Source organism: Myotis daubentonii, chromosome 3 (assembly GCF_963259705.1).
Source record: "Myotis daubentonii chromosome 3, mMyoDau2.1, whole genome shotgun sequence".
NCBI classification, from domain to species: Eukaryota; Metazoa; Chordata; class Mammalia; order Chiroptera; family Vespertilionidae; genus Myotis; species Myotis daubentonii.
In genome coordinates this window covers 118,786,296-118,803,935 of record NC_081842.1, presented here as the reverse complement: position 1 = coordinate 118,803,935, position 17,640 = coordinate 118,786,296, and the positions used below count along the sequence as shown (strand labels likewise).

Genomic DNA, 17,640 nt, shown 5'->3' with positions numbered 1-17,640 from the left:
ATTGGAAATTTTTTTCAAAGAATGCCTAGCTTGAACATTTCTCTATAACAAATGACAACAAAAAAACCTACACCAAGGCATATCATATTCAAACTAAAAAAAATAAAAGATAAAGAAAAAAATCCTAGCCTGCCTGGCATGGCTCAGTGTTAGAACTTAAACCTATGAACTAGAAGGTCATGGTTTGATTCCCAGTCAGATCATATGCCTAGATTGGAGGCTTGCTCCCCAGTGTGGGGCATGCAGGAAGCAATCAATCAATGATTTCTCTCATCATTGATGTGTATGTGTGTGCGTGTGTGCGTGTGTGCGTGTGTGTGTGTGTGTGTATTTCCCCTTCCTTTCTGAAAGCAATAAATATAAATTAAAAAAAGAAAAAAATCCTAGGAGGACCCTGGCTGATGTGGTTCAATGGACAGAGTGTCAGCCCATATATCATGTGGTTGTGAGCTCAATTCCTGATTAAGACCACATACTAGGGTTGCAGGTTTGATCCACAGCCCTGATAGGGGCACGTGTGGGAGGCAACCAATAGATGTGTCTCTCTCACATTGATCTTTCTCTCTTTCTCCCTCTCACCCTCTCTCTCATTCCCTCCCTCCCTGCCTTGCACTCTCTTAAAATCAATGGACAAAATATGCTCGGGTAAGGATTAACAAACAACAACAACAACAGCAGCAATGTCCTGGCTGGTGTGGCTCACTTGGTTGGAGCATCATCCTATACACCAAAAGGTGGTAGGTTAAATTCCTAGTCAGGGCACATACCCAGGTTTTGGGTTACATTCTCAGTCAGGGCATGTGCAGGAGACAACCAATTAATATTTCTCTTTCACACTGATGTTTGTTTCCCTCTCTCTTTTCTTCCTCCCCTTCTCTCTCTCTCTCTCTCTCTATAAAAGTTTTTAAATCAATAAACATTTTTTAATTAAAATCTCTCTATATAAAAGCGACCGAACAACCAAATGACCAGTCGACCAGTCAATATGATCCCCACTGACCACCAGGGGGCAGATGCTCAATGCAGGAGATGCCCCCTGGTGGTCAGTATGCTCCCACAACCAGCCTCCCGCGATCCTTCCCCTGGCTGGCCAACCTCCCACGGTCCCTTCCCCAGTCAGCTGCCCCCCATCGGCCCCAATTTGGGAGGGCCAGCCGGACAACCTCCCATGGTCCCTCTCCCTGGCCAGCCAATCTCCCCCATTCCCTTCCACCAGCTGGCCAGTACCCCTGATCAGCACAAATCGACCGCCAGGCTGAGGCACCCCACCCATGCACAAATTCATGCACTGAGCCTCTAGTGAAATATAACATTAAATAACAACAGCAACAACGTATTCAGTTATGTATGTGTACATACACACATACACACACACATATGCATGCATATAGGTAAGTAAAATAAATGACAGCAATGATATAATGGAATCAGCACAGGAGGTAGGAATTACAAATATTTTGTTATTATAAAGTACTCACACTATATATAAAGCTGTATATTGTAATTTGTAAGTGGACTCAGTTTAGTTATAAATTTAGATTGAAAACTCTAGGGTAACCACTAAAAAAGTAAAAAAAAAAAAAAGAAGCACAGTTGATATGTAGACAAAGGAGTAAAGTACAGTCATATAAAATGTGCAATTAAAACTGTAAAAGGCAGAAACGAGTGGAAGAAAAAACAAGACAAAGAAAAATGTCAATGAATAAAAGACAGTAACAACTATGACACATAACATCAATATCAATAATCACTTTAAATAACAAAAGTCAAAATATACCAATTAAAAGACTATAAAAGTGAATCAAAATACAAGACCAAACTATACTTTGTCTACAAGAAACCTACTTCAAATACGAAAACACAAACAGATTGAAAATCCTATATAATAAAGAGGTAATTGCAAATTGATCATCACGCCCTCACAAGATGGCTGCCTACAACCAGGCCGGCAGGGGGGTTAGTGAGGGATGACCAAATAACTGAACAAGCAGGCTGTGTGGGGCGACCAGGCGAGCAGGGGGGTTAGTGTGGAGCAACCAGGCTGGCAGGGGGCTTAGTGTGGAGCAACCAGGCCGGCAGAGGGGTGAGGGACGACCAAACGACTGAACAGCAGGCTGCGTGGGGTGACCAGGTCGGCAGGTGGGGGGTGGGGGGCAGTAAGAGGCGACCAGGCCAGCGAGGGAGGGGTACAGTTGGGGACGACCAGGCCAGCAGATGAGGGCAGTTGGGGGCGACTAGGCCAGCAGGGGGGGCAGTAAGGGGTGACCAGGCCAGCGGGGGGCGGGGGCAGTTAGGAGCAACCAGGCTGGCAGGGAGGGGGCAGTTGGGGGCGACCAGGCCGGCAGGGAGGGGGCAGTTGGGGGCAACCTGGCCAGCAGTAGGGGGCAGTTAGGGGCGACCAGGTCGGCGGCAGGGGGGGGGGGCAGTTAGGGGCAATCAGGCCAGCACACAGAGGCAATGAGGGGCGATTAGGCCAGCAGGGATGGGGGGCAGTTAGGGGTAACCAGGCAGGCAGGCAAGTGAGCGACAGGAGCCAGCGGTCCAGGATTGTGAGAGGGATGTCCGACTGCCGGTTTAGGCCCAGACCCTGAGATCTGGCCTAAACTGGCAGTCGGACATCCCTCAAGAAGTCCCGGATTGGAGATGGTGCAGGCTGGGCTGAGGGGGCCCCACCTGTGCACAAAGTTCATGCACCGGGCCTCTAGTAAATGTATAGAAAGATATACCATGCTAGCGTAATCAAAAGAAAGCTGAAACAGTTATCTTAATTTGAGACAACACAGACTTCAGAGCAAGTAAAGTTACCAGGGAAAATAGGGGCATTACATAATGATAAGGGGGTCAATTCTGCAGAAACACATAACAATACTTTGGGTACAGTGATCATTTTTTATTTTACTTCATGTTTTTATTGAGAGAGATGAAGGAAGATAAAGAAACATCGGTGAGAGAGAAACATCCATCATCGGCTGCCTCCTACAAGTCTCCTATTGGGGATAGAGCTTGCAACTCAGGCATGTGCCCTGACTAGGAATTCAGCTGTGACTTCCTGGTTCATAGGTCAATGCTCAACCACTGAGCGACACCAGCCAGGCACTGATCACTTTTTTGATATGTCAAAGGCATGATCTGTGATAAGCTGGAATTCATTAAAATTAAAACCTTCTAGTCCTCGCTGGTTTGGCTCAATGGATGGAGCGTCAGCCTGCAGACTGAGGGGTCCAAGGTTCGAATCCAGTCAAGGGCACATGCTTGGGTTATGGGCTTGGTCCCCAGTAGGGGGTGTGCAGGAGGCAGCTGATCAGTGATTCCCTCTCCCTTCCTATCTGAAATCAATAAAAATATATTTTAAAAAAATTTAAAACCTTCTACTCTATGAGAGATAATATCAGGAGAATGAGAAGATAAGGCACTGATTAGAAAGAGAAAATATTTGGAAAAGACACATCTGATAAAGGACTGTTCTCCAAAACATAGTCTATGAATCAGAAAACAAGACCCATATATATGCTGTCTATAAAAGGTCCCCCTCAGAACCTAAGACACACACAGACTAAAGGTAAAGGGATGATACAACTAATGAGGGGTTAATTTATAACTCAACACCAAAAAAATAAACCACCCAATTAAAAAATTGGCACACAATCTGAATAGATATTCTCCAAAGAGGACATACTGATGGTTAATATAAAAAGATGCTCAGTGTCACTCATCATGAAGAAGTGTAAATTAAAACCACAATGAGAGATCACCTGTGAGAATGGCTAGCATCAATAAACCTACAAATGATAGGTATTGGCGAGCATGTGGAGAAAGGGGAACCCTCGGTCACCCTTAGTGGGAATGCAGATTGTTACAACCACTATAAAAACAGTATGGAGTTTCCTCAAAAAATTAAAAATGGAACTGCCTCATGACCCAGTGATTCCACTTCTGAGTACTTATCCAAAGAACCCAAAACACAAATTCAAAAGAGCATATGCAACCCTATGTTCATTATAGAATTATTTACAACTAGGGGCCCGGTGCACAAAATTCGTGCACTGGGGGGGGGGGGGGAGAGTATCCCTCAGCCCAGCCTGCCCCCTCTCACATACAGGGAGCCCTCAGGCATTGACCCCCATCACCCTCCAATCGCAGGATCGGCCTCTTGCCAAGGCCTGACGCCTCTGACAGAGGCGTCAGGCCTGGGCAGGGGACCCTCATTTCCCCCCATCACTGGTTCTGCCCCCAGCCCAGGCCTGATGCCTCTGGCCCAGGCGTCAGGCCTGGGCAGGGGACGCCCAAACCCCTCCGATTGCTGGCTCTGCCCTTTGCCCAGGCCTGATGCCTCGGCCAGAGGCGTAGACCCCCATCACCCTCCGATTGCCTGATCGGCCCCTTACCCAGGCCTGACGCCTCCGCCAGAGGTGTCAGGCTTGGACAGGGGACCCCCATCTCCCCCGGATCACTGGCTCTGACCCCCGCCCAGGCCTGAGGCCTCTGGCCCAGGAATAATGCCTGGGCAGGGGACCCCCATCTCCCTCTGATCGCTTGCTCCACCCCCCGCCCAAGCCTGATGCCTCTGACCTAGACTTCAGGCCTGGGCAAGGGGACCATCATATCCCCCCAATCCCTGGCTCCGCCCCCCACCCAGGTCTGATGCCTCTGGCCCAGGTATCAGGCCTGGACAGGGGACCCCCAGCCCCCCGCCCAGGCCTGATGCCTCAGCCAGAGGAGTTGACCCTCATCACCCGCTGATCACCAATCACTGGATGGGCCCCTTGACCAGGCCTGAGGCCTCCGGCAGAGGTGTCAGGCCTGGGCGGGGGACCCCCAGCTCCCCGCGGTTGCAGGCTCCGCCCCTGCCCAGGCCTAACGCCTCTGGACTAGGCATCCGGCCCGGGCAGCGGGGACCTGCAGTGGCAGCGGGGGGTGCCGCGATCGCGTGGGCTCCGCCCCTGCCCCTGCAGGACGCCTCTGGCCTAGGCGTCTGGCCCAGGCAGCGGGGACCCGCAGCTGCAGCGGCCCTGAGATCGTGGGCTCTGCTTTAGGCCCAGGCAAGGGACCCCTAGCTCCTGGGACTGCCAGCTTCGACCGTGCCCAGCTCCCATAGCTGGCTCCACCCCTACTTCCTGCTATCACTGGCCAGGGCGGAAAAGGTGCCTGATTCTCAGATCATGGCTGGGGAGCCGGGCAAAGGCGGGGGGCCGCCTTTGCCCTGCCCCCCGGCTCTTAGCTCCCCCCTGGGTTTCCGATCACTGTCAGACAGGGGGCTTCTTCCTGCTTTCCCTTTCGCCTCCCTGCATTGTGCCTACAAATGCAAATTAACCGCCATCTTGTTGGCAGTTAACTGCCAATCTTAGTTGGCAGTTAATTTGCATATAGTACTGATTAGCCAATGAAAAGGGTAGCGTCGTACGCCAATTACCATTTTTCTCTTTTATTAGTGTAGATAACCAAGATATGGAGGCAATCCAAATACCCATCAATAGACGAGTAGAAAATAAAGATGTGGTACATATATAAAATGGAATATTACTTGGCCATAGAAAAGAAGGAATGAATACGATAGCATGGATGAACACAGAAGTATTATGCTAAGAGAAAGACAAAAATCATATATCATTCATATGTGGAATCTAAATAATAAAATAAAAAACAAAATAGAAACAGTCTTATAGATACAGAAAACATGCTGATGAATGCTAGAGGGAAGGGGTATTGTGGGGCAGGGCGAAAAAAGGTGAAGGCATTAAATAGTACTAATTGATAGTTACAATATAGGCACGGAAATGTTAGGTAACAAATAGGGAATGTAGTCAACAATATTGTAATAACTATATAAGATGGTAGGTGGGCGCTTGAATTATCAGAGGAAACACTGTGTAACCTAAATAGCTAGTTATCCATTGTGCTATACACCTGAATACAAAAATAGTGTTAAATACATATTATAATTAAAAAATTTTTTTTAATTAAACACAGAAAAAATCATATAAAAAAAAATTCTAAAAACAAAACAAGAAGACAAACAACCCAATTAATAAATGGGGAGTCCTGGCTGGGTGACTTAGTTGGTTGGAGTGTTGTCCTGTACACCAAAAAGGTTGCAGGTTCAATTCCTGATCAGGGCACATAACTAGGTCCATCCCCATTCAGGGCACATATGGGAGACAACAGGTCTCTCTCTCTCTCTCTCTCTCTCTCTCTCCCCCTCCCTCCCTCCCCCTCTCCCCCTCTCCCCCTCTCCCCCTTTCCCCTTCCCCTTCCCTCTCCTCCTCTCTAAAACATATCCTCAGGTGAAGATTTTAAAAAAAGGAGGGGGAAGGGCCTGGACATGTCACCAAAGTAAACATGCAGGTAGCAAATAAGCATATGGAAAGATTCATAACAGTGTATGTCATTAGGATACTGCATAGTTAAATAATAATGAGATACTACTACACATCAATTAGAATGGCCAAAATCCAAAACACTACACCACCAAATGTTGATGAGGATGTGAAGCAACAGAAACTCTGCCATTTCTGCTGGAAATGCAAAATGATACAGCTACTTTGGAAAGCAGTTTCAATTTCTTAAACAACTAAAACTACTCCTGCCATAGTATCCAAAAATTGTGCTCCTAGGTATTTACCCAAAGGAGTTAAAAACATGTCCACACAAAAGCCCACACATGAATGTTTACAGCATCTTTATTCACACTTGCCAAAACTTACAAATAATCATGATGCCCTTAAGTGAATGGACAAATACACTATGGTACATGCAGAAATGAAATGTTATTCAAATCTAAAGAGAAATGAGCTATCAAACCAGGAAAAGACATGAAGGAACCCTAAATGCATATCAATAAATGAAAGAAGCCAATTTGAAAAGGATATATATATTATATGATTGCAACTACATGACATTTTGTAAAAGGGAAAACTGTAAAGACAGTAAAAGGATTAGTGGTGTCCAAGAGTTAGGATGAGGGAGGCATGAATAGGCAGAGCACAGAGAATTTTTAGAACAAATTTTCAGTATCAAATCATTTTGCATAATACAAAAGTGATGGCTACATGCCATTATATTATTTATCAAAATCCAGAGTGTAAAACACCAAGAGTGAACCCTAATGCAAACTGTGGACTGTGGGTAATAATGATGTGCCAATCATAGATGATAACCAATGTCCCACTTTGGTGCTAGATGTCTTCAGTGGTCAAGGCTGCATTTGTACAGGAGCAGGGCCCATATGGGTAATCTCTGAGCTCAATTTTGCTGTGAACCTAACTCTGCTCTAATAAATAAAGGGCTTTTTTTAAAAAAAATGAGAATTCTTATGTAGATGAAACTGTTCTGTTAACTTGACTATATCAATGGCAAAAGCATGATTGTGATATTGGTACTAGTTCTACTATTGGGAGAAACTGGGTAAAGGATAAAAGCGATCTATTATTTCTTATAAGTGAATCTACAATTATCTCAAATAAAAAGTTAATTTAAAAAAATACACTTAGATAACTTAAAACTAAAGTATTAGAAACTCATCAACAGATGTTAAATAAATGAATGTCAGAGTGGCAAAAACACTATTTTTCACTAGAAAAGTAGATGCAGGCTCATAGTACTCTATAATAGCACACAGAGTGGAATACTGAATGTATATTTGAAGACAACAAAACTAAACTATAAATTATATGAAGGAAAATAAGAGTCATATTTGGAAGATACAGTTTCATTCAACTCTGTAAGTCTAACCTTTCGTTGCTGAAAGCAAGCATTCAGCTACGCGTTTTCATTAACTGTTATACAAATAGCAAAATCAAACATATTGTAAAAAGCAGACAGTGACATTTACAGATCTGGTCATTTATAAACCTTTGTTTGATAAGACACATAGTTAAGACCAATAAATTAAAAGTTATATTGTGTGTGTGTGTGTGTGTGTGTGTGTGTGTGTGTGTGTGTACACTGGCATAAACACTCCTGTACTTACTATGTGCAGCACGAGTAAGGATACAACCTCAGAAAAAAAAATTTTTCCTTAACCATCACATTATTTAATTATCACACAACTCAATCACTGATGGTTAATGCTACTTAATCATCAATACTGCACTGAGTGGTTTAGCTGTATGCTTCTTCAATTCCACAGAACCAAGATTGAACTACTTGAGCACAAATCTGTTCTCCTTTTTTAACTAAATGAAAGCTATAACAACATTTATTTATAGTAACTGGGAAGGGGGGGGGGGAGGAATTTACAAACCTACTACAGTTTGCACTAATGATTATATATACCTGTATTAATTTGAACTAAATGACCTTTACATGAGTAGGTAACACACCATTCATTTTATAAGATGCTGGAAAAAATTTCTTATTTGATTAGGTTATACTAATATTTATCATCCCATTTAGCTAGTGTGTATTTACTAGCATAAGCACAAGAAATCATTAACTTCTATTAGCTTCAGTGAAATATAAAAAATTATAAATTAAATAATGGGTGAATGACAGTTGATTTTAACTCCTTATTTATACAATTCTGAAATTCAAAACAAAACATTACATATTGAGCCACATCTATGACATTGAGAAATAAGACATATGAAAGGAGAAAGAAGAGAAAGTAGTAAATGAGGCCAGGGAAGCAAGAAGTCCTGAAATATAAACAAAATACATGCAAAAAAGTGAAAGAACAAGATCAAGAAAAATAATACCAGAGTAGTAGTTGAAAATAGGTTCCTATTAATAAATTACCAGTGTTCCAGCTTCTAGTTGCCGTAGAGACCAATATATAAATTTTACAAAAGGCTCATGAAGTTTGGCATTCACAAATGGCATCCACTGTAGTTGCTCTGTCATCACAGGCAAAAGCTAAAATTATGGAAAATATAAAAGAACAGTATTTTTTAGATATCTGAAACCAATTACCATAATATTCCAAAAATTATTTTTCCAAAAAAAAAAAAGCACTCTCTAACAAAAATTACTTTAACCCTTTGAGTGCCAACTAATATCCTAGGAACTATGCTAAAATTGCCAAGGCATTTTGAGTTAAGGTTTTTAAATTTTTTCCCCACATAAAGAGTGAACTACTAGCATCTAATAGTGACACTGGAGGAGGAGCACGGGGCACTTTTGGCGAAAGACAGGAAGCGCGCGATCGCGCTCCCCGGCACTCTAGGGGTTAAAACGACATGCAATACAATATGGAGATGTGTATTTGAAATTTTAAATATAGTCATGTGCCACATAAAGATGTTTCAGTCGACAGATCTCATATACAATGGTCCCATGAGATTATCATCAACAGAGCTACAAAATCCCTATCACCTAGTGACTTTGTAGCCATCATGAGGTTATAGCGCAAAGATTGCCGTGATTGAGATGGCACACAACTTGAACCTGGTGTGGATGAGGATGAACTTAAGGAGTTTGTAGAGGGGGTTCCTGAAGAAGTGACTAAAGAGGAGTTGTTGGAACTGGAACAGAAATATACAGCAGAAGTGCAAGAGAAAAGGAAACTGCTCAAGAAAAAAAAGAACCTCCAGGAAAACTCAGTGAAGGATTTTTATTAATATACTAGTAGAGGAACGTTAATCTTCTTACAAGAAAATCTATGCTAAAATAAAAAAAGAAGCAAACCAAGCAAACCACCCTGGACATATTTCTGAAAAGAGTGGCACCTCCTCAAGAAGAGCTCCAGGTAGGTCCTTCAGGAGATATGTCAGAAGGAGGCTTTCATCATAGAAGACAGCTCCATGTGTGCTACTGACCTGAAGGCCTTCAGCGGGACAAGATGTGGAGGTGGGGAGCAGTGACATTGATGATCTTGACCCTGTGCAGGCTGAGGCTAATGTGTGTTTCTTAGTTTTAAACAAAATAGTTTAAAAGAAAAAATAGAGAAAAAGCTTTTATATTTTGTGCAGCTGTACAGTGTGTGTTTTAAGCTAAGTGTTAACAGAAAAGAGTTAGTTTAAAATTTTTTTTAAAGTTTATAAAAAGTAAAACTGTTACAGTAAACTAAGGTTAATTTAGTATTGAAGGAAATATTTTTATAAATTTAGAGTGGTCTAAGTGTACAGTGGTTATAAAGTCTACTGCAGTGCACAGTATGTTCTAGGCCAGTGGTCGGCAAACTGTGGCCCGCGAGCCACATGCAGCTCTTTGGCCCCTTGAGTGTGGTTCTTCCACAAAATATCGACTTCTGCACATGGGCCACGAAGTTTCAATCGCACTGTACGTGCGCACCCGCACGTGGTATTTTGTGGAAGAGCCACACTCAAGGGGCCAAAGAGCCGCATGTGGCTCGCAAGCCACAGTTTGCCAACCACTATTCTAGGCCATCACACTCATTCACCACTCACTGACACACAGAGCAACTGCCAGTCCTGCAAGCTCCATTCATGGCAAGTGCCCTATATGGCTGTACCATTTTTTAATCTTTTATACCATACTTTTTCTATGTTTACACACACAAATACAATTGTATTACCAGGGCCTACAGTATTCAGTATAATAATATGTTGTACAAGTTTGCTGTCTAGAAGTAGTATCCTATACCACTTAGCCTATGTGTGTAGTATTCTATACCTCTAGGTTTCTGTAAGTATATCCCATGATATTTGCATGACGAAATTGCCTACAATGCATTGATTCAGCATTATTAGCACATCTAGAATTCTTAAAAATATATATTTTTATTGATTTCAGAGAGGAGGAGAGAGGGAGAGAGAGAGATAGATACATCAATGATGAGAGAGAATCATTGATTGGCTGCCTCCTGCACATCCACTACTGGGGTCTAGCCTGCAACCCTGGTGTGTGCCCTGATCGGGAATCAAACCTGGGACCCTTCAGTCCACAAGCCAACACTCTTATCCACTGAGCCAAACCAGCTAGGGCTAGCACATTTAGTATTTTAAGGAGATAAATCTAGATAAACATATACTCTGAACCTTAAATGGTTAAATAAATTTATGGTACATATATAAACATTAGAAATGATAATAGCATCTATAATTATTGTGATGGCCTATTTTGGGGTGATAAAAACAGGTTACAAAAGAGCAAATGTAATAAGATCCCATTTATCTATCCTATATAATAAAAGATGTAATATGCAAATGGTTGTTACGCAGTGAAGCGTAATGACCGGATCTCATATCAGCAGGAGGATGGGGGAGCGAGCTACAAGTGGGCAGCAGAGAGCTACAGGAGGGGGTAGGGGAGCAAGGTATGAGGGGGAGCAAGGGGGGGCGGGGGAGCTACAGGAGGGCAGGGCAGCAGGCAGAGAGCTACTGGAGGGCGGCAGCGAGCTACTGGCGAGCTACTTGCGCATAGATTCATGCACAGGGATACTAGAATATATATAAAAGCCTAATATGCTAAGTGTTCAACCGAGTGGTTGACCGACTGGTCGCTATGACATGCACTGACCACCAGGGGGCAGATGCTCTGACCGGTAGGTTGGCTTGCTGCTGGGGTCCGGCCAATTGGGACTGAGCAAGAATGCGTTAGCAAAGAGATCAAGGAAGAAATAAGAAACTTCCTGGAAACAAGCAAAAATGAACACACAAAAATAAAATCTATGGAACACAGAAAAGCAGTCCTAAGAGGGAACTCCATAGCATTAGAGGGGTGCAGTCCTCAAGAAACGACTGTAATAAACTAATACAAGAACTAAAATAATTAGAAAGAGAACAAGAAAAACCCAGAGTAAAAAGGAGGAAGGAAATAATTAAGATACGAGCAGAAAAGACATAAAGACTAAAATAAAATATAAAAGATCAATGAATCCAAGAGCTGGTTCTTTGAAAGATAAACAAATATGACGAACCTTTAGCCAGACTAATCAAGAAACAAAGAGAGGACCTTCCCAGTGTGGATCAGTAGTAGAGTAATGGCTTGTGCATCTAAAGGTTGCAGGTTAGATTCCTGCTCCAGGGCACATACCTCGGCTGCAGGTTGATGCCAGGCCCAAATGGGGTGCTTTAGGGAGGCAACCAGTCAATGTGTCTCTCTCACATCGATGTTTCTCTCTCTCTCTCTCTCTCTCTCTCTCTCTCTCTCTCTCTCTCTCTCTCTCTATATATATATATATATATATATATATATCAACACTAATAAAAGAGAAAAATGGTAATTGGCGTACGAGCTACCCTTTTCATTGGCTAATCAGGGCTATATGCAAATTAACTCCCAACCAAGATTGGCAGTTAACTGCCAACAAGATGGCGGTTAATTTGCATATGTAGGCACAATGCAGGGAGGTGAAAGGGAAAGCAGGAAGAAGCCCCCTGCCACTGACAGTGATCGGAAACCCAGGGGGGAGCTAAGAGCTGGGGGGCAGGGCAAAGGCGGCCCTGCCCCCCAGCCATGATCAGAGAATCAGGTGCCTTTTCCGCCCTGGCCAGTGATAGCAGGAAGTAGGGGTGGAGCCAGTGATGGGAGCTGGGCACAGTCGAAGCTGGCAGTCCTGGGAGCTAGGGGTCCCTTGCCTGGGCCTAAAGCAAAGCCCACGATCGCGGGGCCGCTGCAGCTGTGGGTCCCCGCTGCCCGGGCCGGACGCCTGGGCCAGAGGCGTCAGGCCTGGGCAAGGGGCCGATCCTGCGATTGGAGGGTGATGGGGGTCAACGCCTGAGGGCTCCCAGTATGTGAGAGGGGGCAGGCTGGGCTGAGGGACACTCCCCCCACCCCACACACACACCCAGTGCACGAATTTCGTGCACCGGGCCCCTAGTATATATATAAATCAATGGAAAAAGATTAAAAATGGCAGCGTAGTACATGGATGCTACACAGACAAACTCCATGCACCAAACTAGAATTACAAGTACAAAAAAAATATCCTGAATAATCAACTGAAGACTAGCTGGAGAGAACCCTGATAACCAAGAATAGAATATGGAGACTTCAGAGAGACTGATAGGAAGGGTGGAGAAGCAAAAGAGCTGCCCTGGCTCCCACAGACAGCAGCTGTGAAGTTCCAGAGAGATATTTCAGCTCTGGGGGGTTGCCACTGAGAACTCTGGGGTCTAATCCCCAAGCTGGGCAACCCAGTAGAGAGCACAAACACTGAGAAAGGTGCCCACATCTCATCTGGCTGTGAAAAGCAGCAGGGTTGCTGTCTGCCAGGGAGAGACCACTGGAAATGCAGACACCTGCTTAAAGAGCCAACACACAAAATTTACTGTGCAGCTACCCACCTTGGGCTCCAGCAGAGGGAGAGAAGAGTGGACTAGAGCTGTGTGAGCAAAATCCAGTGTTGGGGACTCTGGGGTTAGAGCTTAGAAGGCAGAAAAACCGGTTTCCTGTGCTGAGTCATTCCCTCATGCTACGAAGATCATCTCTCTCAGGCAGACCTTTGCTATCCAGGTAGATTTTGCTTGGGTGAAAGACAGTTGACCAACTCCAAAGGAAAACCCCTTGTCTCACCATGTGTTGTTTCTAAGGACCATTAAGACACTGAGAATAATAGTCTCCAGACAGAAGCAATTGCCCCACTATGTTGGAAAAACTCTCACCACACATGTGGATTATTATCTGAGGACTACTCAACACTGAATCCAATCAGTCTGCAAGGCAGGTCTCCGGAAGCTTTGTGTCTTTGCCTGATCTAATTAGTCAGAAACAGCATTTGACACTGTCCTGCACTAGAGATTGGGAGGCGTAGCAGATCTACCTAATACATAGTCACAAACCCAAATAGATCACTTCACAAAAAATTATTAAAGCTCCAAATATCTACAAAGGAAAACAGTTCATGGGGAAGAGGATAAGCTAATATCCCTATCATTGAGAACCTTCCAGGTACATATAAAGAGGGGAAAAGACAAATGAACATGTAGAAATGGTTTGTAGGGCCTAATTCTCAATAAGAAAATAACCTTGATTTTTAATAAACTATTTATATGTTATCATGAAACATTTAGAAGTGGAGCTATTAAAGGCAGGCCAAGACAGGGATGCCCCTCCTAACACCTCTATTATTTAAATACCTTGTGCTAGACTTTATAAAGCAATAGGAAGGTCCTGTCTCCCATGTATTTTTGTATAAACTTTCAAAAGTGATAACAGAATGAAATGTTTAACATTAAAAAGCGGACACCATGTTTATTAATTCTAAATAATGTAACTGCTAAACTAGAAAACACAAAAAACGACTTAAAAACTATTAGAATGATTTCAGTAAACTGTTCAGTTGCTAAAAAATATAAAAAGCAAGATCACATTGCAAATACCATCAATATCCAATTTACACTAATAAAAGAGAAACATGCAAATTGTGTCACTCCACTACGCCCACCAGCCAATCAGGACAAGTATGCAAATTAACCCAACAAAGATGGCAGTTAATTTGCATATGCAGGTGCAGAGCAAAGACTGAAGACAACCAAAGACTGAAGAGGCTTGGCTTCTCCGCTGCAGCCGGAATGGAGAAGCCAAGCCTCGCTGCTGCAGCCAGAGTGGAGAAGCCAAGCCTCACTGCTGTGGCCAGACCAAAGGCCTGGGTCCCGGGTGCTGGAGGAAAACCGGTGCCGGCAGCCAGGGGAAGGAAGGCCTATTGTGCGAATCTTTGTGCAACGGGCCTCTAGTTTTAAATAAAGAAAAAGATCACATTCACAATACCCAAAAAATTCCAAATCATGTAAATAAAAAGGAAACATGCCAAATACACATGTAGAAAACTATAAACTTCATTTAAAAACATACAAAACTGTCCTGGTTGGATGGCTCGGTTGGTTGGAGCATTGTACCATACACCAAAAGTTTAGAGGTTTGATTTCCCATCAGAGCACAGCACAGAGTCGTCATGAAAAACCTCCAGCTCTCTCCCCTTGAAGCTACAAGTTGGAGAGCTACAATTCAACACTGGATTCCCTGTTGAACACACAAACATATCTGAAACATCATGCAGACATCTAAAAGTGGGTGTAACAGAATGACAAAATGAAGAGGGGGTTGAAGGACAGAGAGAAGCCAACAGCATTAGTACTGAACAGCAGAGGTGCAGTCCTCACTAGACAAACCACACCAGAGGGGCAGCATCAGCAATCAGACCTGAGCACACATTGAGGTTGAGCACAAGGTAAGAAGCAGAGAAAGAGAGCAAAATTCACAGCACTCCAAAGACCACCAGCATCAAACAAAGGATTCCAAGCCAACCCCTTCCCCTTGTGGCCGCCGGGCAGCAACATCCTCTCATAACTAGTTCAAAAGGACTGAAAAAACAACAACTTTCCAACCTAAGTAGTCTGTACTCACGGCAGATAAGCCCAGGAGGAAAAGCAAAACCGCAGACACTCCCACTTCTCACCCATCTCCCACCCATCACGGTGCAGCTGGGTTAACTCAGAGCAGCCCTACGGGTAGTTTCTGGCTACTGGAGGCTGGCACTGGGAGCACACAGCAGATACATAGCCCACCCCTTCCAATACATGGGAGTACTGCACTAAGATTGAGTCATGGAGAGAACTCTAACCTCCAGGGGAATACAAAGTATTTTCCAAGGCTGAGGCCACACTGCCCCACAGAGAACCAGACAGCCCTAGCAATGCAGGTAAGAGAAAATAAAAACTTGTGTTTCCACACTACCAGGTGGAAAACAAAGTAGAGACCTCTACTTAACAACTAAAATTCTTTTAAAAACAAACAAACAAAAAGAAAAGCAGCTTTCACTTCCACAAGTGTCCAGGTAGAAAAATAACTTATCAACCACAATGACTAACCAAGATGACAAGGAAATTCAAATAGGAAGTGAAAATATCTCCAGAAAATAAAATTAAAGACATAAAAGAAACTCAATGCGATAGAAGAAAACTCAAAAAGGCAATCCAACAAATTCATAGACAAATCAATGAAGCAAAGGAATACTTCACCAAAGAGACTGAAACTATTAAAAAGTAAACACACACACACACACACAAACACACAGGAATTCTGTAGCTGAGAAAGGCAATAAAATAAATGCAAAAATAGACTTGGGAAATAGAGCAGACCAGATGGAGGAAAAAATTAGTGATGTAGAAAATAGAAATATAGACGACTCTCAAAATGGCGACCAGCAGGAAGGTAGGGAGGGAGAGAGTGTGAGAGCGCAAGGAAGTGATAGAGGAGTGTGTGGACATGTGTGGTGTGTGTGTATGAGCTAGGGACAGTTAGATTCTGCAGGTCTTCTAAACCGGGCAGTCTTAGGCAGCGGAGTCCCGCTCCCTGTGCGGACACTCCTGGGCGGCCAGCACAGGCACGGCGACCACGCCATCTTGGGAAACAGAGCTGCTTGAGACTACGAGCCTGGCCTCAGCACCACCCAGTCTGATCTCAGACGCATACCAGGACCCTGCAGCCACTGGGGACAGAGACCTGTGACCACAGCTACAGACCTGCGGACACCAAAAGTTCAGAAATCCCCGCGGCAGATCCGTGAGTAACAGAGCCCATCCCCCCTTCCCGCAGGCTTGCAGGCAGAGCCAGAGTAACTAACTGATAGACCTACCACTTGCCAGGGCCTCAGTGCTACAGGAACTTTAGCCTGGAAGTGCGGGAGCACCTTGGAACTGATCCTATGTGCACTGCCTGGTTCAGGAGTCCTGGGCTGGGAGCAAACGCGCGAACCCCAGGAACTGATCCTATGTGCACTGCTGGATTCTGAGTCCTGGGCTGGGAGCAATCAGCAATCGCGTGAACACCGGGAATTTGTCCCGGGTATCACAGGCCCAGGGACCCTGATTCTCTGGGCAGGAGGCAGCACCAAGCACCAGTGACTTGACTGTGTTTCTTATCACCTGCGCCTGAAATCCTGATTTCCTGTGCTTTCATACTAAGAGCCAGTGACTCCAATTCCTGGTGCAAGGGCACACAGGGACCCTGATTCTCAAGGCAAGGTCCCGCGAAGCAACAGAGACTCTGATACTGGATTCTGGGGAACTCTGACTCCTGGCACATGCTAGGAGGCTCTGGTTTTCAACACGCTTCAGGGGGGTCTCTGTTTCAGCACGGTGCAGGCAGAGTCCCTGATTCTAAGGGCGCGTACGAGGCCACATTGAGCGCTGACAACACTGACTGAGCAAACCTGGTTCCCACCAACCCACAACAACCACACATCTTAGTGTCAGAGCTCTTCAGTGACACTAGGGTGGTGGGAGGCTCCCACTGCACACGGCCCAGGCCCACGCAACTCGACGTTTGAACCATGGGAGATAATCAGAATGAAGAGACGAAACAACACCCAGAGGAAAGACAATGAGGAGTCACCAAGAAAGGACATTAATGAAGTTGAAGCATGCAACATGACAGAAAAAGAATTCAGAATAATGGTTGTACAATTCATTCACCGGATGGATGAGAAAATCAACAACCTATGCAAGAATCAGGAAGAAATGAAAAGTGATATAGCTACACTCAAAAACACCATGGAAAGTTTCAACAGCAGACTAGAAGAAGCAGAGGACCGAATTAGTGACTTAGAAGATAAGGCAGAGAAACAAGCTCAATCTGAACAGCAACTGGAGAAAAAAATTAAAAAGCAGGAGAGATTAAGGGAGCTTCGGGACAACATGAAACGAAGTAACATACACATAATAGGACTGCAAGAAGGACAAGAAGAGCAGCAAGGATTAGAAAATCTATTTGAAGAAATAATGTCAGAAAACTTCCCAGATA

General features: G+C 44.3%; 1 protein-coding gene across 6 annotated transcripts in view; it reads right to left on the bottom strand.

Moving 5' to 3' along the window:
* The window catches only part of CCDC138 (coiled-coil domain containing 138), a 201,566-nt gene that overhangs the window by 90,576 nt on the left and 93,350 nt on the right, over positions 1 to 17,640 (bottom strand). For 4 of the 6 annotated variants that reach the window (XM_059688358.1, XM_059688357.1, XM_059688354.1 and 1 more), the window contains exon 11: positions 8,734 to 8,850. The exons of the other annotated variants lie outside the window; for them this stretch is intronic. In XM_059688358.1, coding sequence (XP_059544341.1) covers positions 8,734 to 8,850 — 117 coding nt within the window. The remainder of the gene's footprint in view (positions 1 to 8,733; positions 8,851 to 17,640) is intronic. 6 annotated transcript variants of the gene reach the window in all.